The sequence below is a fragment of the Onthophagus taurus genome, chromosome 6 (assembly GCF_036711975.1).
Source record: "Onthophagus taurus isolate NC chromosome 6, IU_Otau_3.0, whole genome shotgun sequence".
Taxonomy (NCBI): domain Eukaryota; kingdom Metazoa; phylum Arthropoda; class Insecta; order Coleoptera; family Scarabaeidae; genus Onthophagus; species Onthophagus taurus.
The window spans coordinates 32,599,080-32,621,252 of NC_091971.1; the positions used below are offsets into that span (position 1 = coordinate 32,599,080).

General features: G+C 37.5%; 1 protein-coding gene across 2 annotated transcripts in view; it reads left to right on the top strand.

Moving 5' to 3' along the window:
- Positions 1-22,086, top strand: part of LOC111419061 (lymphoid-specific helicase-like) — a 58,600-nt gene extending 36,514 nt beyond the window's left edge. For both annotated transcript variants that reach the window (XM_071196933.1, XM_023051814.2), the window contains exons 3-9: positions 4,940-5,072; positions 5,129-5,538; positions 5,593-5,752; positions 5,810-6,046; positions 6,114-6,452; positions 21,234-21,470; positions 21,529-22,086. In XM_071196933.1, the coding sequence (XP_071053034.1) occupies positions 4,940-5,072; positions 5,129-5,538; positions 5,593-5,752; positions 5,810-6,046; positions 6,114-6,452; positions 21,234-21,470; positions 21,529-21,927 (1,915 nt within the window). In that variant the 3' untranslated portion in view covers positions 21,928-22,086. The remainder of the gene's footprint in view (positions 1-4,939; positions 5,073-5,128; positions 5,539-5,592; positions 5,753-5,809; positions 6,047-6,113; positions 6,453-21,233; positions 21,471-21,528) is intronic.
- Positions 22,087-22,173: the final 87 nt, after the last annotated feature.

A 22,173-nucleotide genomic window follows, 5' to 3' on the forward strand; every position in this document is an offset into this window, starting at 1 on the left:
GTGATACAGTCACAACGTTCTCTAAAATTCAAGTACAGTAATTCAGTATTTAAAATATTTTTACCCTACACAGTATCAATGTGTACATAATTACAGAGTATAGAAAGTAAATTGAGTCATCTTGAAACAAAAAACTAACAAACACGTTTTTAGAGTCACTCTGTATTACGTTTACATGTGTAAAAAGATAAATCGATGGTCTGTATTTACCTTCATCACTTCCAGAATATGGGCAATAATCTGGATCCTTTATAGAATCATCGGAGTCATAATCATTCGCATTTAAACATTCATGAGGCCCCCCTGGATGTTCTAAAAGAAAGAGTAATTTTTATGAAAATTGATGTAATTACTGTACCAATATCACCATACCTCTAAATACAGATGACCCTATGTATGTAGAGGGGTGCGTAATTTTTACGCGCACTTAGGCCCCAGTGGGCCCCTTGCTGAGATGACCCTATTTCAGCTGCAACTTCATCGGCAAGTAATTGTTGCTCACAATTCAACTTTGAAGATCTTTACTGTCAGCCACTAAAATTAAATTTATAACCTACAATATTCAGTACTAGTGACAAAAATTGATTACCTGATTCCTGCATGCTTTTTCTTGCAAGAGCCACTAACAGCGCACCTCTTGACATTATTGAAAGCTTAACTTTCAGAACAATCACTACTAATGGCTGAAACTAAAGTTAAACTTACGAAACTGACATCTTGTTTTTGAGGTTAGGACAAACAAAAATTTTAAGTCCATGGTAAGTTAGATTTCTACAAAATTATGCCACATTGCTGTACTGCTAAAATCAGCTAAGTGCACTTATAGGATTTTTGCTGTCGCAGTAGATTGGACTGAAATAGCAAAATACCGATAAGTGCAGTTAACTGATTTTAGCAGTAAATATTGTATACCTATGGACTTAACCGCAATGAGCCCAGTTTATACCACAGCTCTGGTATAGAAAGTGACTTGTCTGGGTTTTCAGACAAAAACGTAGCTCATTCTGGACTTATATCTACAAATAGCCAGATTGAATTACTTGACTTATAGTTTTGACGTTTTATATTTATGACGTTTTTATACTTTCTATGCATTGAAAGGATAAAATTAATAAAATATATTTAATGCTCGCGCAGTGTTCACCAGACAATTCGATTTGAACGTCTACTTGGCAAGATATTTATTGTCAAAGAAGGATTTTCTTTCATTTTTTTTTTCATCCGGAAATGGTTTGTATTGGCCACGTCCAGCATCCCGACCTTGCCGTATTTGCGTACAATCAACTTGCAGCAACAACTATCTGGCGTACTTCCCCTATAAACTAATAACATGTCAACGAATTCACTGTTGGTGCGAAGAAGACTGTATAATTTTTGACTAATTTTTTTCCACAAGTTATTGAATCTGCTTTACCTATCGCTTTGGCGAATTTCCGTAAATAAAAAAATGTCATGCGTACCTAATAGACATTCAAATGAATTTGACACATACATAGTTGCTTTTCCTTGTACGGTGTTTATTCATTATCGTTTATGGTTTACTTATAACTACCCTCATATCAAAAACTTTTTTGCCTTTTAAGTCCTGAGTTTCAACTTCTCCAAGTTATTTTTTAAAACATTTTATCTATTATTATTACGTTGCAATTAATAGTATATGATATTAATATAATGGAACATGTTAAGTGCAATGTCTCGGGCGCAAGTGATCTCGATTTAATCAGACGAAACTATGCATTAGTTAAGCGTTGCGATACGTGTTGATCGAATTATACGATATTAATTGCAACACATTGAAGTTACTTTATTAAATAAAAGAATTAAACAATAAAATTCTTGCTTTATTTTTATTATAAGTATGTGTATCCTGGTATACAGGTGTCTCAGCGAGACCGGTCATTAGACGTTTCTGGGGTTCTGGCGAAAATAAAAATTTGAGAATTCAGACTTAAGTTTTATCAATTACGATCTCTTCGACTAAAATATTTTCAGATTTCTTGCACTTCCGGTTATACCGGAAGTCGCCACCTACTTAATTTTTTTAAATGGAACACCCTATATATTTTTACATATTTGGATTTGTCTGTTTTCATGGTTTATAAATAAGTTTACTTTTTGCAATTTGATTCGGCCGTTCTCGAGTTATTCGAATTTTTCTAGAAAAATCTGCTTCAGCAGACATTTGTTCAAAAAATCAGAGAACACTCAATTTTTGGGATATCAATTTAGGATTCAGAATATGCTTAAACAACATGATGGAGTATGTTTTGGTGCCGAGAACGGCTGTCTAGAACGTTTGGTCACTTTACTATGGCCCGTTAACTTTTCAAAATTTGGAAGTACCATAACTTCATTTTTTTAAATGGCACCCCCCATATTTTATTACTTAGCCGTCTTCGGCGTCTGATTCTACATCTTTTATATCCCATATGTCCCATACCTAACATTAATAGTTTGAGAAATAATATGGGTTTTTTGAAAAATGCTCACATAACATATGGATATTTAGCCTAGTGTGCCATGAAAAACAAGTCTTCTCAATGAGTTCTTGTCAAAGACTCACTTGTTTACCTCACTTGATGCATATGAGCAAATAATTATCTGTTATGTCCCTTAATATTAGTACTGAAAAGAGTTCAAATCGATAACAATAACGAAAGTACTATTTACACAAATCAAGAAATTCTTAATTTATTTTTTATGCATAAAAAGCGCGACAAAGTTCGTAGTATGATTCCTAGATCTTCTTTGGCAGCTCGAATTGAGGTGTTGGGACTGGGCTCGAAATAAGCCAAGGCATTCACCTCTTCCGTTGCATTATCTACTACATTTTTTGGTCAGTTTAACACGGGTTTAATTCGTCCAACATGCAAAAAATTTGCTTCTATTCTTCTAAATTTATCTTTTGTCATCGGAGGTAAATGCGGATAATTTTCATTAAACATTCTGCAACTTCTACTAAGAACTTTGTCGCACTTTTCGTGCACAAAAAATAAATTATGGATTTCTTTATTTGTATAATAGTTATTTATGTACCAAGTCAGCAAAGTGATGCTTTATCGAACGAGTCTGAGTTTGCGAGTCGAGCGAGCGAAGCGAGCGAGGCGAGTAAACAGGCGAGTTCGATAAAGACACTTTGCTGACGTGTTGCATACAACATTTTATCGCCAATTGCAAAATTTAACGATATGAAGATATTGGTACTTACCAATATTATATGACATATGACAAACGATTTGTTTTGTTAATATACCTCGGTAAAGTTACACTACGTATGAGAGGTCGGTAGTATGGTGGAAAGGCAGTGCGCTTTCAAGTAGGAGGTACCGGGTTCAAATCCCGGTGTTGTTTTATGAGATTTTTTTCAAATTGACAGCATTTAGCGGCAGGTAAAGTACTTTTTGTAATTCGCGACGGTAACGAAAGCTCTAACAGTACTCAAACGGGTGCTGTAATGAGACTCTTTACAGCATCCGATGCTGTAATGAGATTTTAGTAACATTTTATGGAACCAGTTCAAGTTGGTGACATTGGGTCATTAATTTTTTTAGTTGTCAATGTGACAATTTTTGTCTATGGATGTTTAAACACGTTCCTAGCATCGAATACAAGGTCCACAATGATGAAGACATTGAACACTGAGCAATTTCTCTTATTTTGGGAGGTGTACCTGAAACTTTTTTTCAGGTGAATACATTTTGTGTTTTGACAGTTTCTAATTGTCAATTCAAATTTCTATTTTCAAGTGTTACGGTGTTACCAACTGCTGCATACCTATTTCCCTACATTGTCAAAATTTATTTTATTTTTGTTAAAAAAAAAAGGATAAAAACGCGAATTACAAAAAATAGCATAAAAAACACGTTTCATAAGACTTAAAGCACTCATTCATTAAAAAACTCATGGCTTCGCCACTCGTTTTTCAACTTGAATTCGTGCATTTCAAGCGTGTCTTACGAAACTTGTTTTTTAATACACTATTGTAAAGTAAAACAAATGAATTAAATGCACACTTAACTGGACAGTAGCACAAAGTGTCATTTTACTGCCGCAAATGGATAGCATAAAGTATTGTTTTGCTGCCGGTGGGCGATAAACATTATTTACGTTATTAATATCCATTTTATCTGGTTTCAGATTCACAAGCATAAAACAACGTAAATCAGACTTTGACGTTTGTCAATAAGTCATTAAACATTTGTTTTCCATGGCACACTAGGTTAATATCGATATGATATGTGAGCATTTTTCAAAAAACCCTAATTATTTCTCAAACTATTAATGTTAGGCATAGGACATATAGAATATAAAAGATGTAAAATGAGACGCCGAAGACGACTAAGTATGGGGGGTGCCATTTAAAAAAATGAAGTTATGATAGTTCCAAATTTCGAAAAGTTAACGTGTCATAGTAAAGTGACCAAACGATCTAGACAGCCGTTCTTGGCACCAAAACATATTCCATCATGTTGTTTAAGCATGTTCTGAATCCTAAATTAATATCTCAAAAATCGAGTGTTCTATGATTTTTTGAACAAATGTCCGCTGGAGCAGATTTTTCTAGAAAAAATCGAATAACTCGAGAACGGCCGAATCAAATTGCAAAAAGTAAAGTTATTTATAAACCTTCAAAACAGACAAATCCAAATATGTAAAAATATACAGGTTCCATTTAAAAAAATAAAGTAGGTGCGACTTCCGGTATAACCGGAAGTGCTAGAAATCTGAAAATATTTTAGACGAAGAGAACGTAATTGATAATACTTAAGTCTGAATTCTCAATTTTTTATTTTGGCCAGAACCACAGAAACGTCTAATGACCGGTCTCGCTGAGACACCCTGTATATTATAATATTCTATTACAAGTTAAATTAACTTGGAACATTAATAATGAGATTACGAATCAAACATACTTAATGGTTTTTCTTTTTGTTATTAGAGAAGGTAAAAAATTAAAGAATATGCTCAATCAACCTGTAACCCAAGAATCCATAAGTGATAAAAACAAGGACTTGAAGTACTTTACAGGAACTCTCCGAGATTATCAAATTGATGGTGTTCATTGGTTAAAAGTAAGTTAATTAAAAAAAAAATTAATCTAGTTTTTGATATTCAACACTTTTGACAGACTTTATACCAAAACGGAGTGAACGGTATCTTAGCGGACGAAATGGGTTTAGGAAAAACGATTCAAGTAATTGCTTTATTAGCTCATTTGTACGAAAAACGTAGTTCCGGGCCATTTCTAATCATTGTTCCGCTGTCTACTCTGGGAAATTGGCAAAATGAATTCAAAAAATTTGCTCCAAGTCTTCCAGTGGTTGAATTTTACGGAGATATCGAAGAACGTAAAAAATTACAACGCAGCCTTTTTAAAACGTTTACATTGAAAGGTGATAATGTACCGGTTAAACCGATTGTTATTACTACACGCCATATGGTTTCTAAACAGTTAGCACTATTTGCTTCAATTAAATTTAAATGTTTGATTGTTGATGAGGCTCATATGTTGAAGAATTACAAGTCTAAAGTGTCCTGGTAAATATTTAAATAATTACTTTACTGGTTTATAATTTTATATATTTTTGTTAGTGAATTACGTACTTTGCAATGTTCAAATAAACTTCTACTAACCGGAACTCCACTGCAAAATAATTTGGATGAGTTATGGTCGATTTTAAACTTTATAATGCCTATGATTTTTAAGAGAATCGACATGTTTTCATCTTTCTTACTGCTAGAAGATTTGCAGGTATTTAATTATTTATTTTTAATTTATTTATTAATTTTTAATGCGCTGTTATATTAGGATAACGATAAGATAATTAAGGAAGAAGAATCAACAAATATTGTTTCAAAAATACATCGTATGTTAGCTCCTTTTATATTAAGGCGTTTAAAAAGCGAGGTTTTAGATGATATTGTACCCAAAAAGGAGGTGTTGGTATATTGTCCATTATCTCAAACACAAAAAAATCTATACAGTTATGCTTTAGAAAAAAATCTCAATGCACTCGCAGGAAAAACTATTGAAGAAGAAGAAGTGGTAAGTTAATGATGAAGCAATCAAAATTATTTATTAAAAATATTTATTTGTTTTTATTATTGTATAGATTGATGTTGATCAACCTAGAAAGAAACGGAAGTGTAGAAATGAAAATATTGATTACACTCTAGATTATATTAAAAAAGATGATTGTCCAATTGTAAACGTAAATACTAGCGAAAAACGATTTTTCACTGTTGATGGTCAACCATATCTTACGAAACTTGCTTCCGTCCTAAATCCAGTAATGTTATTCAAAAAACTCGCCAATCATCCACATTTAATACAATTTCCGATCACTGAGGACCTGAAAGAGAGATTGGTCGATCAAAGATTAATTACCGAAAGTGGGAAAATGATGGTTTTAGATGCTTTATTAAAGAAATTACATAAAACCAACCATAAGGTTTGTATTTTTTCATAGGCGAAATACCTCGATAACCTCAATTTAAAAAAAAAATTAAATTTAATATTCACATTTTAAAATATAGCAGATGCTATTTTTGGGCAATTAGTTATATAATATAGGTTACAGGTCCTTAAGCGCATTTCACATGTGCAGATTCCCTTCAACAAACTCTTCGTATAGTTTATGTAGATAGAATGTTTTGATTAAATGAGTTTCCTTCCTTCCTTGAGCAAAGTGCATTAGAATAGAAATGTTAGAATTTTATTCTGGTTGAGTCGAACAATTGGCGCAGACACGAGAGACATTGGTTTGTAATACTCAAGATTTTTCGTTACATCGTATCATATGAAAGGAAAAACAAAAATTTTCTATATCCTATGACGACAAGACTGAAAGGAAAGCGACTGATAGCAGAAGAAAGGGATTGAGGAGAGACTAGAAAGACAGCACGGAAATTAGTAATAAATGATAAAGACCGAACTGAAAACGCAAAAACAAAAAGAATATTGGGCAGACATGATGCTACCGTAGACTGCAAGTGGGCTGAATAAAGGAGGCTAAACAGAGACTGATAGTCGAAAACGAGATTCGTTAGATAAAAGAAGAGTGGATAAAGAAGCTGGTATTAGAAGAAAGAGATTGGATAAAGGAAAGAATACTGAGGACAGGTTGGAAAGTGATTTGTAATAGAGCAATGAGTTTATTAAGGATAGGGACGGAAATTAGTTTGATATTAAAAGATAGAGTAGAAAGAGAAGAACGGGAACTTGGTAACAAAAAAGAGACTAGAGAGCAAGTAAACACTGATTAGAATAGATAGAGACTGGATATTGCCAATACAGACCGTTATTCTGGGAAATATATACTTACTTGTGAGGAGAACTGAAAGAAGAAAGTGTGCCAGACAGTGTCCGCTGTAGTAAAATTAAAATAACCAAAAATTGGAACAGAAGCAGGTACAACTAAGTTGTCAAACGGATACTTATTATATAGATCGTGGGAATTATTCATATAATGTGCGGAATATGTTTACATCAACTCGATCAAAAAACAAAGAAGAAAGGATTTCAGAAAAGATGTTGAAAATTCTTGAATCAAAAGCTAATGGTGATGACATAACAACGATGAATCCTACTAATTGAAGGTTTTTACAGGGAATGGAAAACACGTTTAATGAATAAAATTAAATTTAAATTTGAAATTCTCTTTGGAATATTGCACCGAAGATTCGTGTATAAGTATATACACGAAGTATATAAGTTATGAACAAGTAGTGGTACCAATAAGTCTATAAGGAACGGATATTGTGGATGATAGTTAAATATCAAAAAAAAATGTTTGAATATTATCAACTACCTGGATACTCAAATGGGGTCAGAACAACGTGACATTAAAATAACCCACAGCTCTGCATATCATCCTCAACCAAATGCATTAGAGATATTTCATGGCTTGTTTCAAAGAATAGTCGAGTTTTGAGTTGCGAACATGCAACTCATGATTTTAGCCCAACGGAATTATGATATTGAAGATCTCCATTAAGTATGCTGAAAAACTTGTGGAATAGAAAAGCTCTCCCTATAGAGTGCTCGGCGCCTCCATCCCTTCACGTCGTTCAGCTATCGTCTGCGCGGTCGTCCCGAAAGTCGTCCAGCGTCGGATGTTTGTGCGAATCCACTAAAAGTCACCAACCTGAATGGGTCCATAAATCCGCCTAATATTTTTCTCTGCCACGTGTGCAGGCATCGTGCGTCCTGCTTAGTTAATACCTATGTCTCGTTGTCATACATAATCACTAGACGCAAGAGTGTTCTATAAATGCGCTGAAGGCTAAAGTATGCTCTGTTTCCAGCTTTAATTCTTTCCTTGATCTCCAACCTATTCTGACCTCTTAGAAAAATAAATGGAGCTGTTAATGACAACGGTGTCTGGTATCTTCTATATTGCGAACCAGAAATACTTTAATTTGTCAAAGTGCAAAGGATAAGTTGGATTGGCCTTGTAGGCAGAATAAAGGGTAGAAGACGATTTGTAGATGTTGTGGAAGAGAACCTAAGAAAGAAGTGACGGGCACGGGAAAAACAAATTTGAAAGGACCTAGTAAGGCAGGCCAAGGCTCACAACGAGCTGTAGAGCCAAGCCTGATGATGATGATTTACATACAGTATAACATTAGAAGTTAATATATTGCTGGTTCGTACGGAATTGAGACAATGTCGCTAACTATAAAATCAACAACAACACTAAAAAGAACATAAAGAGCAATACTATGCTGGGAATAGGTCTAAGGAATAGAGTAACAAACGAAGAAATTAGAAGAACGATATTGGAAGATGTTATAGGAAGAACTGCGAGAGCGAAGTCGAGATGGGCGGGCCATATAGCAAAACAGGAGAAAGTAAAGTGGTCCAAAACGATTTTAACATGGAGGCCGAGAATGCACGAGCGGAGCATAGGAAGACCACCCAGGAGATGGGTTGATGACATTAAGGAAAAAGCTGGGAAGAATTGGCTGCAACCAGCACAACGCCAAAACGAGTGGAAGACAAATAAAGAGGCATATGTCCAGGACTGGATGACTAAATGCCGAGAAAGAAGAAGAAGTTGTTTACCTGCCCAAATTAAAGATGTCAACAGACATGATGACATACTGACTGAATCGCATACGTTTAGTTTTTCATACGTAATTTATAATTGTATCTATTAACACAATAGAGCAGGTTTGGATTAAATTCAGGATTCATAGAATTGCTTACGCAGTAGGTGTTGCTTATAGATCTCAAAGAATAAATAGTCCTGAGACATTTTTGAGTGAACTCAAATCACAATTGTCTATAATTGTTCCAACTGCATATAAAGTAATGCTTACAAGTGATTTTAATATAGATTTAAGTTTCGATAGTCATATGGGAGAAAAGTTAGTTGAAACTTTAGAATCATTTAATTTGTCTCAGATTATCTGCTCTCCTACACGTGTCACTAGAACCACTGCTACGATTATTGACCTCATCTTTGTTTCTGATGCTGACACCATTAAGAATACTACTAGTGTTGTGTCATCAGCGGGGATGTCTGACCATGAAGTGATCTATTGTGAGTCATGTACTGACCCGGGGGTGCAGCTCTCTCCCTGTGATGTGAGGAAATACGTGAAAGGAGCCATAACTCGAGAAAGAAAAACGTACGTCAATGGGGCCGTTACACTTTTTTTTTATTGGCTTATTCGATAGTTTAGAAAAATTGAAGATTTCTATAATTTTTTATTTTTCAAACTGGGCTTTAGTTCTTCCATTAGAAAATAATGAAAATTTGAATAAACTTTGGAAACGTCACCGTCGTTTAATAAAAGATGCATGAGCGAGATGCCACGAGAATCTTATGCGCTAGAAGAAGAGATCCAAACAATGCACGTTTGTGTCTTTTTATGTTACGCGAAAACGTTACCAAAGCTTTTATAGAGGGGATTTTGAAGTTTAATATTGTAATTAAGTTTATTGCTACCAAATCAGCAATACATTCCACAAACAATTAAATTTTTAACTATACTACAATTACATATATCACATTACAATACAATACATTTTATTTCCTATCCTACCCCTCCCCGCATCTCCCTATGCTGCCTAGTCGCCACCACCTCCCTCATCCATTCTCTTCCCTCTGCCCCCTCCCCCAGCACCTGCTTCCAGCCGATCACCTCCTCTCTTAGCTCGTCATACTCCCTCAGTAGGTGCTCCAACGACTCCCACTCCCCCCACATAGCCTACAACCCCTCTCATCATCTCTCATCCAATACCTATTCGCTCTCTCCTCATTGCCGCATCTGAATCTTGCCACCATCCTCTTCCCCTCCTCATCCCCCTCTACCGACAGGTACTTCGGCAATCCCTCCGTTATTATTTCCTCGTACTTAGGGTTGTACCTGCTCTCCCTTATCTGCCCCCTTCTTTCTTGCCTCTGTACATCTCTGTCCCTGCTCTCCAGCTCTTTCCACATCTCAATCCCTTCCCTCCTTCTATCATCTACCGCTTTCACTGAGTACCCCACTCTTCTGAAATATTCCTCCCTCCCTCGTTGCCCGTAACCCCCTTTCCCTGCCTTAATCTCTTTCCAGCACTCCCCCAAAATTTTACATTGAGACCTCCCTTCAACCCTCTCCTCAAAACGTACCGCCCTTTTACCCGCCTCCACTCTTAACTTATCAACCTTCACCTCTTCTCTGACTATGTACTCCGGCGTCTCTTTTGCCAACCCCAAAACCCACCTCCAATACCTAGCCTGTACGCCTTCCAACAGCCCTTGCTCTTTCCATCCCCAAAGCTCCGCCCCGTACATCATAACACTTCTAATCAAGCACTCGAATATCATCTTCCTTTTTCCCATATCCCTTCCAAATAATCTCTCTCCCCACCCCCAGACCTGCCCCATCACCTTATTCGCCTTCTTTGCCATTGCCCTCACATGCGCGCCTTCCTTGTTGTCCTCTCTAAATCTGTACCCCAAATATGTGTACTCCCTCACCTCCTCTATCTCCTTCCCTTCCCACCTCCAGTCTTCGCTCTTCCTTCTACCGCCTTTACAGAACTTCATAACCTTTGTCTTTCCTACATTCACCTCCAGAGCCTTCCCCCTAAAATAACTCTCCAAACTCCGCATCATCGCCTTCATCTCCATCGCCTCTCTCGCCACTACCACCAAATCGTCCGCGTAAGCCAGTGAATGCACCTTCCTCCTCCCTACAACCACACCTCCCATCTGCCCACCGGTCAATCTGTCTTCCATGTCTGCGGTATACAAGGCAAACAGAGCGGGACTAAGTGGACATCCCTGCCTCAAACCCCTCGTTGTCCAGAATCTATCCGTTAACTCGTCCCCCACCTTTACCCTAGCTATCGTCTCTGCGTATATCTCCCTCACCCTGTTTATTGTCCCACCAGTAATCCCTCTCCTCCTCATCTCCTCCCATAACTTCCCTCTATTCACCTTATCAAACGCTGCCTTTAGATCTATGAATAGGGCGTAAAGCTTCCCTCCCTTCCCTTCCAGCTCTTTATCCACCAAGTGCTTCAATATGTACACGTTATCTATCGCGCCCCTTCCCTTTCTAACTCCTGCCTGTCCGTCCGGCAAGATCCCTTTCTCTTCCATCTCTTCCTCCAACCTCTGCAGCAGCACTCTCGCATATATCTTGTACGCCGAGTCCATCAAGCTAATCCCCCTATAACTTTCCACCACTCCCTTCACTCCCTTCTTGTACAAGGGGCTTATTATCGCCGTCCTCCATCCAATCGGAAACCCTTCCCCTTCCCAAACTTTGTTCAGCTCTTCCAACAACTTTCCCCTCACTTCTCCCGTTGCCTCCAGCCATGCCTCATTTTGGACACCGCCCCCCCCTGGGGCCTTCCCCCTCTTTAGTCCCCCCAACGCCGCCTTCATTTGTTCCCCGGCCATCTCCTCTCCTCTCCGTCCCCCTGTATCTACCTCCTCTACCCGCCTCTCCTCTTCCCCCTCCAGCAGACCCTTGAAGTAATCTCTCCACTCCGTCATTTGTAATTCACTGGTAATTTCCTCTCGTACTTTCCTTATTTTGTTTATATATTTCCAAACTTCACCCTCTTGTCTCACCCTTCTAATCTCTTCCGCCTCCCTCTCCCTCAATTCTTTCTTTTTTCTTTTGCATATCTCTTTATATCCCCTCAATGCTTCCCTATATTCTTCCACCCCCACCAACCCTCTCCGCCACTGTCTCAACTTCCTTCTCGCCTCTCTCTTCGCCCCCATGCACTCACCATCCCACCATTCGTTCCTGCCTAGCTTTGCACTGCCCCCTCGTACGTACTCTTTCTTTAATATCGCTTAAACTTCAACTTCAGCGATGTTGAAGTTTAATATTAATTATTGCAAAAATTAAACAATTTTAAAATCTGAAAATGTTACCCAATCCAATCTATTTTTACGTAGTTTATCGATTTTTTGAAACCGGTTTTTCTATTCGATTGAAGATAACGGCCCCATTATTGTATGAAATCACAATCAAATGTATGGGTAGGACAGCGTAAATGTGGTATTCTAACTCATTCCACCAGTAGAATTCCTGAATATCTTGCTGATGCTAATCAAATTAATGATTACTTGGTAAACGTAGTTGCCGCGAATGTGAGCATTGATAACGACTTATACCAATTCTATGCTAATAATGACTCACTGAAAATGGGTTTAACTTTGAATTAGTAGCAAGTTATGATATGGAAAGGATTGTCAATTCTATAAAAAGCAATGCTTCTGGACTAGATGGACTTAATATCAAAATGGTTAACTGTTGTTGTCCTCACGTGATTCCTCACATAAAGGATATTGTCAATTGTTGCATATTGAACTGCAAATTCCGTTCCATATGGAAAAAGGCAAAGATAATACCACTTCCCAAAAATAAAAATCCAAACTCTTTTGCAGATTTAAGACCGCTTAGCGTTTTAACGGTGGTATCTAGGGTGGTGGAAATTGCAAATTTAAGACCGATTACCATTTTAACGGTGTTGTCTAAGCTGGTGGAAAGAGTTATGTGTGAACAATTAAAGGAATAAATTAAATTCAAACTGAAACAATTATCGTGGCCGATAAGTAAAAAACGAAAAAATATAAAAAATTAATAAATGTTCCTAACAAACTAAAAAGAAAATATATATATATATATATATATATATATATATATATATATATATATACACTAATTCGAGTTGAAGGTAGAACGACGCGCTAGTCATTAAGCAATTTAAGACGCAGAGACCCTTTAAAAGTGCGAAACAATGGTTGAGCAAAAAGCAGACTGTACTTATTCAAAACACATGCCGCGTTATAACTAAAAGACCTCTTGAACAATTGGGTACGGTGACGAGGAATGTCAATGAGGTCCTTACGCCGTACATTAATATTATGAATGTCCGTTCTGTAAGTAATTTTGTTGGTGAGGTAAGGTGGTAGCTTACTTGACACAACTTTATAAAGAAAACAACCAAAATGTAACTGACGACGACTTGACATATTCAGCCACTTCAACTCCCCCAGCTTATACGATACTCTCTGACGTCGGCGTATACCAAATATAAAACGAATACAAGAATTCTGAACTACCATCATCAGTCAACAAGCAGTGGCCGTAAATTGTGTCACAGTATGTAAAATTCGATAAAATTACAGACTCGCAAAGATTCTTTTTAATACCGGCGTTCAAGACTTGTCTATGAGCAATCAGCATTTTCAATTTTGCGTAAGCACGCCTGATCAGTTCACTTGTGTTACGTGTAAACCTTAAGTTGTCGTCAATGTAAAGACCAAGATGCTTGATACAGACCTTCCTCTCCAATTCATTTCCATTTATAAAGATATGGGCCATATTGCTGACAAGCGCTTTGGATTCCCTACCCCCGAATACCATATAGACCGATTTATTCCCATTTAACAAAAGATCATGTTTCTTAGTAATATTTAAAAATTTATCTAAATCATTGTTTACATCTGCAACAGACTCTAGCACATTATTTGAGCTAAAGCTGTGGTAAAGTTGTGTGTCATCCGCATAGATATGAAATTTTGAGCAAAAGCGGTCAAAGATCAACATTTGAGACGTATAGATAGTGAACAAAAGGGGACCCAATGTAGAGCCCTGCGGCACACTAGACCTCAATACGGCAGGATCCGACACATCATTATCAATAACCACATACTGACTTCTCCCGCACAGATAATTATTAAAAAAATTTAAGGCTGCATTATTGAACCCAATATAATGAAGAATTGCTAAGAGAAGTTGATGATTAATGGAGTCAAACGCTTTAGAGAAGTCAAGTAAAACCAAAACAGTATCCGCGCCATTGTCTGTTGTAGACATAACATCATCAATAATTGTCGAAAGTGCGGTTGCACAACTATACCCAGACCTAAATCCTGGTTGGATGGAGGGCAGAATATGAAACCGTTCCAAGTGCTCACATATTTGTTTCACCACGACCCTTTCCAAAATTCCCGACAAAGTACTCAAGATACTAATTGGCCTCACATCCGAGAAGGAAGAAGCAGTCGATGACTTAGGGATTATTATTATATTATTATTATTGCTGCCGGGCTGAGGGGAGCGGCCCCTCTCGTTACCGCGACCTATGAGATCTATTGTAACTTTAGCCCTCCAAAGGTTTAGGGCAAATGTAGGTCCTTAATGAACCTTAGTATTGTCCTGAGGTCTTGGACCTTTATGTCGATAGGTAACAGGGGAGTTTTACCGAAGATGTTGTGTCTTAGACGGCCTCTGGCGACGCAATTGCACAGTATATGTTCAGCAGTTTCTGACTCGTCGTTGCATAGTCGACAAGTTTGATCCTCAGCTTGTCCAATGTGGAAGAGGTGGTATTTTAGGGGCGCATGGCCGGTCAGGTAGCCTGAGAGCGTTCTTGGATCCCCTTTGCTGAAGCATAAAACCTCTTTGGTTTTGTTTTGCGACGGAGTTATCATACTCTTCGCTTGTCTGTGACGTGGAAGTTCTTTCCAGCGTAAGGCTATCTTTGAAGCCTCCCAGTTGTTGATTATTTGTTTTAGGTGGCTTTTTTGTAGTCCACAACCAGGTTGGGGTCCAATGAAGGGCGTGTTTGCTGCCTCTTTGGCCAGCTTATCGGCCTTCTCATTGCCCTCAATGTTACTGTGACCTGGAACCCACCATAGGATAACATCATTGCCCCTAGCGAGTTCTCTCAGGTTGTTGGTACTCTCTGATCAGTGCGGAGTCACACGTATAGGCCTGAATTGCCTGTAAGGCGGCCCGACTGTCTCTGAAAATGTTTATGGATGCACCTTTTTGTCTCTTCTGTAGGTTCAAAGCGGTGCAGAAGTTTATAGCAAGAACTATAACTAAATATGACCTTATACGGTTGGTTGAAATTGTATTCCGTCGGTATGAGGTTCGTTTTAATTTCAATCAGGTGATTTAGACATGGGTCCTTGAGGATCTCGAGGTGTCCTCTGAGGTTACCCTGCATCAACTTGAGTGAAGAAACTGTTTTCAGTGATGAGGTGTGAGACCGGGTAGGGCTTCCAAAGCAGCCGTCGGACAGGATCTCATTGCACCCGTTATGTTAAGACATGCTAACCGCTGGATTTGTGCCAGCTGTTGTTGAGCTGTCTTATGTTTTGTTTTTGGCCACCAGACCAATGAGGCGTAGGCGACCATGGGTCTGATTATTGCTACGTAGACCCAATGAGCCATTCGTGGTTTGAGACCCCAGTTCCTTCCTAGGAGCCTGCGGCAGATCTGGTTTGCCATGATGGCCTTTTTCCTCATCTTATCTAAGTGTGAGTTCCAGTTTAGTTTACTGTCAAGTATTACCCCTAGGTATTTAGTTTCTGTTTTGAGGTTAATAGTTCTGCTTTCAATGGAGGGTGCTTTTATTTATAGCTTCCTTCTCCGAGTAAAAGGGACTATTTCAATTTTATTGGGATTGATGCTGAGCCCATTGCTTCTGCACCAAGTACTGGTGAGTAGTAGGGCTTTCTGCATTAGCTGAGTTATGATTGAATCATATTTACCTCGGATTGTGATTACTTGGTCATCAGCATACCCTTGTATCTTAAATCCGTTTTTAGTTAGGGTGTTCATCAAGTCATCAACTACCAGGCACCATAATAGAGGTGATAGCACCCCCCCTTGGGGACATCCCTTAGCACCTTTATAGTCAGCGACTCGCCTCCCAGACTGGCTGTGATCTGCCAACCTTTCAACATGGTTATACACCACTTGATTGTCGACGGATGTATGTCTTTTACGTTTAGTGCCTTCTCTATGGATTCATATGAGGTGTTATCAAACGCACCCTCTATGTCTATGAAAGCACATAGGGCTATCTCTTTGGTTGCAATTGCCTCCTCTAAGGTGCTAGTCAAAGCATGGAGAGCAGTAATTATTGATTTTACTTTTTGGTAAGCATGTTGGTTAGGGTGGAGTGGATTTGTGACAAGCACTCCATTCCTTAGGTATTGATCGATTACCTTTTCCATCCCTTTGAGGAGAAATGAAGTTAGGCTAATTGGTCTGTATGCCTTGGGGTCCGCGTTTGAACGCCTACCACCTTTAGGTATGAAGACCACCTTTACTTTCCTCCATAGAGTGGGTATATAGCTAAAGCTGTAGCTAGCTATATATAGGGATATTATTATTGGGAGAAGGTCTTCTAAGCCTTTTTGCAGAAAGATAGGCAGAATTTCATCTCCTCCAGGCGATTTTAGGGGCTTGAAATTCGAGATAGCCCACCTTACTCTGTTGGGTGTGAAAATGTTTCCAGCTGTGCTGTGAACCCTACCTGATGGACGGGTTATGTCCATTATTTTAGGGTCGGCATCTGCATGGGGGCAGACTTTTGAGGAAGGAAAGTGTGTACTCAGTACTCAGTAGTACACACTTTCCTTCCTATGACTTAGGGATAGAAACAACTTTGGCAGATTTCCATTTCTCAGGAAAGACACCAAACTCTAAACAAAAGTTAATTACATGATGAAAGTTTAAAATTCGATCTACACATTAACAAAAGCTTACAGAGAACATACGCAGCATTAAAGCTCATTTATTCCAGCAGATAATTCATAAATAAAACAAGCAAACGTTTGTTACGCGATAACTATGCTATCTACTGTCGCATTTCAACTTTGCTGATTATATTACTCGTTTTTATCGCATGCACTTAAGTACCTACAAAATTCAAAAAGTACAAAATTCTTGTATAGGATTGTTGTTTGGGTTGAGGCGAAGAGGTCATGTTAGTGGTAAATTGTCGGAAATAAACTGGTTAAAAACTACTGTTCCGCAACGTTATGCTTAAGGAGAGACCTACTTATTTGTACAATAAAATTACATTCCGTTGTGATGTGCACAACCTTAATCTGAGGTCTAAGGGTACCTTAACTCCACCTGTACATAATACGGAATTTTTAAGAGAAGTTTTACATATCAAATATATTAATTATTTAAGATGAACGTTCTTCTGCCGCCTCCACCGTTACTGCGGGACCGGCTGTGGATCAGTCATATGTTGAAAGCATTGTTCAAGAGATTTCGGACCGGGAAAAACGTAAGAGTAATCTAGTAGCATTCAACTTGCCTGAGCTTCCGGATGGTAGTAAAGTTGACCAGCAAAATGATGATGTTAGATCTATAAAAGAGATACTTAACTATTTGAAAGTCCAGACACCTAATTTTACTGTAAAGCGATTGGGTAAATTTGATCCGTCGATATTGAATCGTAAGCGCCCATTGAAAATCTCTTTTTCCTCCTCTGATGTAGTTCACAATGTTCTTAGGAACATTAAGTCATTATTAAAATCTGATAAGTTCAAAGCTGTTGATTTAACAACAGACAAAACACCGTTGCAAAATTCTTTCTACAAATCTCTCAAAACACAGCTTGATACCAGCATTGCCGCCGGCGAGGTGAACATAAGAATTAAATATGTGAATGGGTCACCTAGAATTGTATCATTTGACAGTGACCGAAGTATCCAACGGGGAAACTAATAGAATCCAACAAGAAGACCCACACACTTCGTTTATTTTATCAGAATGTGCAAGGACTGCGAACAAAAACTCACCAATTATACACAGCCACAAATTCTACCAATTTCAATATTATTTTGCTTACCGAAACATGGCTGTCTCCGGACATCACCAACTCTGAGTTGCTGCCTACTACATTTAATGTAATTAGAAATGATCGTAATCACCATCTTGTGGATAGAAGAGTGGGCGGTGGCGTTCTTATTGCCTGCAGTCAGCAAACCAAATTGTTCAACTGTGATATGTCCGAGATTTTAAATCTTGCCCCGCTAATTGATGTGGTTGTTGGTAAATGTGTCTATTTCTCGATCAGCATATTTATTATTACACTATACATACCTCCTGATGTTCCACTGGATGATTTGGAACTGTTTCTTGATTCGCTTAGTATCAGCTTGATTGGAAAGAATATTATAACTTGTGGCGACTTCAATTGCTTCCGTTTTGTGATGTCCGAGAATAGCCTCGACCGCAAATCTTTCCTTTTGAAGAACTTTGTTGATACTTTAAACCTAGTTCAACATAACCATATCTACAACTCTAGAGGTAGGATACTCGACTTAGTATTTACTAACTTTAACTGCGAAGTAACTGCAGAGCGTGACGTTGCACCCTTACTTACTGAAACTTTAATCATCCTGCACTGAACATCTCCATTAAATCTTAGAATATTGAAGATGCTCTAGTGTTTCCATCAAATAACAACCTTCGTTTTAACTTCCGTAAAGCGGACTTTCGTGGATTGTATTAATTTAATTTATTGTATTAATTCGTGGATTGGATATTAATATTGCTGTCGAAAAATTTTACTATAATATCTATAACGTTATTGAAAAACATGTACCCAAATACTGCTTATCGCCGTCGAAATTTCCTCTATGGTTTACTGGAAGCACTAAGCGTATATTGAATATGAAGGACCACTACTTTAAGAAGTGGAAGAGTTGTAAACAGCTATCATATTACGATGAATATGTTAGGTTGCGTCGTTTATCCAAGGATGCAATAGTTTCTGATTATCAGGCTTATCTCGTGAATACCGAAAATTGTATATTGACCGACCCGAAAAATGTCTGGCGTTACGTGAATCAGAAACATGGTAATTCGCGTATTCCAGGCTGCATGACCTTTGCTGGGTCTGAAATCTCTGATCCCCTGGAAATAGGACTTACAACTATCGGTAACTGTAACCAGCAAGTCAACTGGCCTGGACCCTTCTACATTACTCCATTTTCTATCGAGGACGTAGAAATCTGTATGAAACGACTAAAGAATGACTCTACCGCTGGCGACGACGGTCTCCCAAGTTTTATTATTAAAGATTGTGCACCCTTCCTCAGCAAACCTTTAACCTTTATGTTTAATTTATGCTTAAAAACTAAAACTTTTCCTGCAGTATGGAAAAAAACTCGGATAACGCCGGTTTTTAAGAAGGGAGACAGATTTAGTATTGAAAATTACCGACCTATTAGCATTTTGAACAATTGCTCGAAAGTCTTCGAAATGTTGCTATACTCCAGAATGAGTTACTGTGTTCGCCCATACATATCTGATCATCAGCACGGATTTATGACTGGTCGTTCAACTATGACTAATTTAGCAGAGGTAACGCAGTTCATCAGCGAGCACATGGATAAATGGGAACAAGTTGACATAATTTACACAGATTTTACAAAGGCATTTGATAGATTAGATCATGAAATACTTCTTTCTAAACTCTGCAGTCTTGGATTTACCAATGATTTCGTGGATTTAATTTCATCTTACCTCTCCAATAGACTTTGCTATGTGAGCTACAACGGTTTTAAATCTAATACGTTCACTGCTGGCTCTGGCGTTCCACAGGGTTCCAACCTGGGTCCCCTTCTATTCAATGTTTATCTGAACCATCTATTACGACGACTTGATTGTAATGTGCTTGCTTACGCCGATGACCTAAAGATATTCGCTCGTGTAACATCCCCTGAAGTCAGTTCCTGGTCAATACAGAATGGAATTAACCTTAACATAGCAAAATGCGTTGTCGTATCTTACACAAGGTGTAATAACCCATTAAGGTTTAATTATAGTGTGAGAGTTGAAGCAATACGCAGAGAACGCGCTATTCGAGATTTGGGTGTCTTATTCGATGACCAGTTGCAATTCAAAGATCATGTTAACGCTATAGTAAAGTCAGCCTCTGGTGCATTGAGTTTCATCATCAGGCAATGTAAAAAATTTAACAACGTAGCTGCATTAACAGTACTTTTCTATGCGTTTGTTCGTACAAAATTGGAATATGGTTCTATGGTTTGGTATCCTTATTATACTTCTCACCAGCTCATGCTCGAGAGAGTGCAGAAGAGGTTCTTAAAATACTTACATTTTAAAACAGTTGGTCGGTATCCGGAGCGAGGTGTTGACTACGTTGCGTTATTGGAAGAATTTAATTTTTCATCTTTGAACAATCGTAGAGAAGATGCTAGTAGAAAATTTTTATCGAACATCGTCAATTGTACTGTCGACTCACCTTCACTTCTTGCTCGAGTTGGATTCATTATACCCAGACCTGGTATCAGGAATAGCAACACATACCAGGTGCCGATCGCTAGGACCAACGTTCTGATGCGGGCGCCTCTGACACATATGGCACATCTCACTTTACCTTTTCTTCTCTTTGTTGTACATTATCCTGTAATTGGGTCTTCCTGTTGGATAATAAAGAGATATTATTATTATTATTATAAGATCATTATACTGGGGAGAAGTGAGGTTTTAGTGCTTTGTCGCGGATCACTGCCGTCGTAGGATGTGGGTGAGAGCGACGATAATTATTGTTCTTTTGTGGCATAGGATTTAGAAAAGTAATTTTTTGGTTAATGTTATAAAGTGATAATTTTTATTATGATATTTTGGGTATTAGATCATGATGGGTTGGTGGAAGATCGGCGCAAATCGAACCAATCCATATTCACATTTCTTTTGTATTTTTTTCTTATTTATGTAGGTACATGGTTTTTTGCCGCTCAATAAAATTTATTATTATTATTATTAATTGTATCGCCAGCAAACATAACTATGACTTCGTTGATAGCTAGGACATATGTATATTAGACTACTTAGAGGTATTCTAAAATATTTAATTTGAAGATCTTGTGTTTAGTCCATGTAACACCATATTCTATGAGTTAATGAATGCTTTATTTTAGGTCCTAATTTTCAGTACGTTCACAAGTATGCTGGATTTGCTTGAAGATTACATGGGTTTAGCAGGATACAACTTTCGTCGTTTAGACGGAAGTGATCGGTTGGATGTTCGTGGAATAAGCGTTGATGATTTTAATAACGATTCCGATGTATTTATATTTTTAATATCAACAAGAGCTGGCGGATTAGGATTAAATTTAACCGGAGCTGATACCGTCATTTTCTTCGATAGAGATTGGGTAATTTATTAATATTATTTCAAATCTCGTTTATTATAATTTAATTGAATCCGTTTAGAATCCACAAATGGATCTTCAAGCACAAGATCGTTGCCATAGAATTGGTCAAACAAAACCAGTTATGGTTTACTCTTTGATAACAAAAAATACGATAGATGAAAAAATCGTTTCTTTGGGTCACGTTAAACGGCGTTTAGAAAAGATCGTTATTAAAGATGGCAAATTTAGTAATGCTAACACAAGTAATTATAGGATCGATTTGCACGAGTTAAAGAGTATGTTGCTGCAAGATAATTCAGAAGTAGTTGTCAATAATGAAAATGTTTTAAGCGAAACCGAATTGAAAAATTTATTAGATCGATCCGAACTTTACGCAATGATGGATAAAAAGAAAGTTGATAATGATAATGGAGTTAAAAGAAGAAGGGATAATAAAGAAAATGAGATTACAAACTGAATCATCATAAATGATTAATGTGAGAGAAGAAACAGTATTATTATTTTGAGTTACCTTACATTTACTTTTACTTAGTTTTTGAATATTTTTTTAATTTATTATTAGTATATTTTTTGTAATAACAATAAGAATCATTCAAAATATATTTTTGTCTTATAATTTTTATTAATTTTATTCCTCCTTTTAATAAGCGCCATCTATCGAAATAAAAATTATATCTGTTGGGATAGATTATTTAAAATTAAT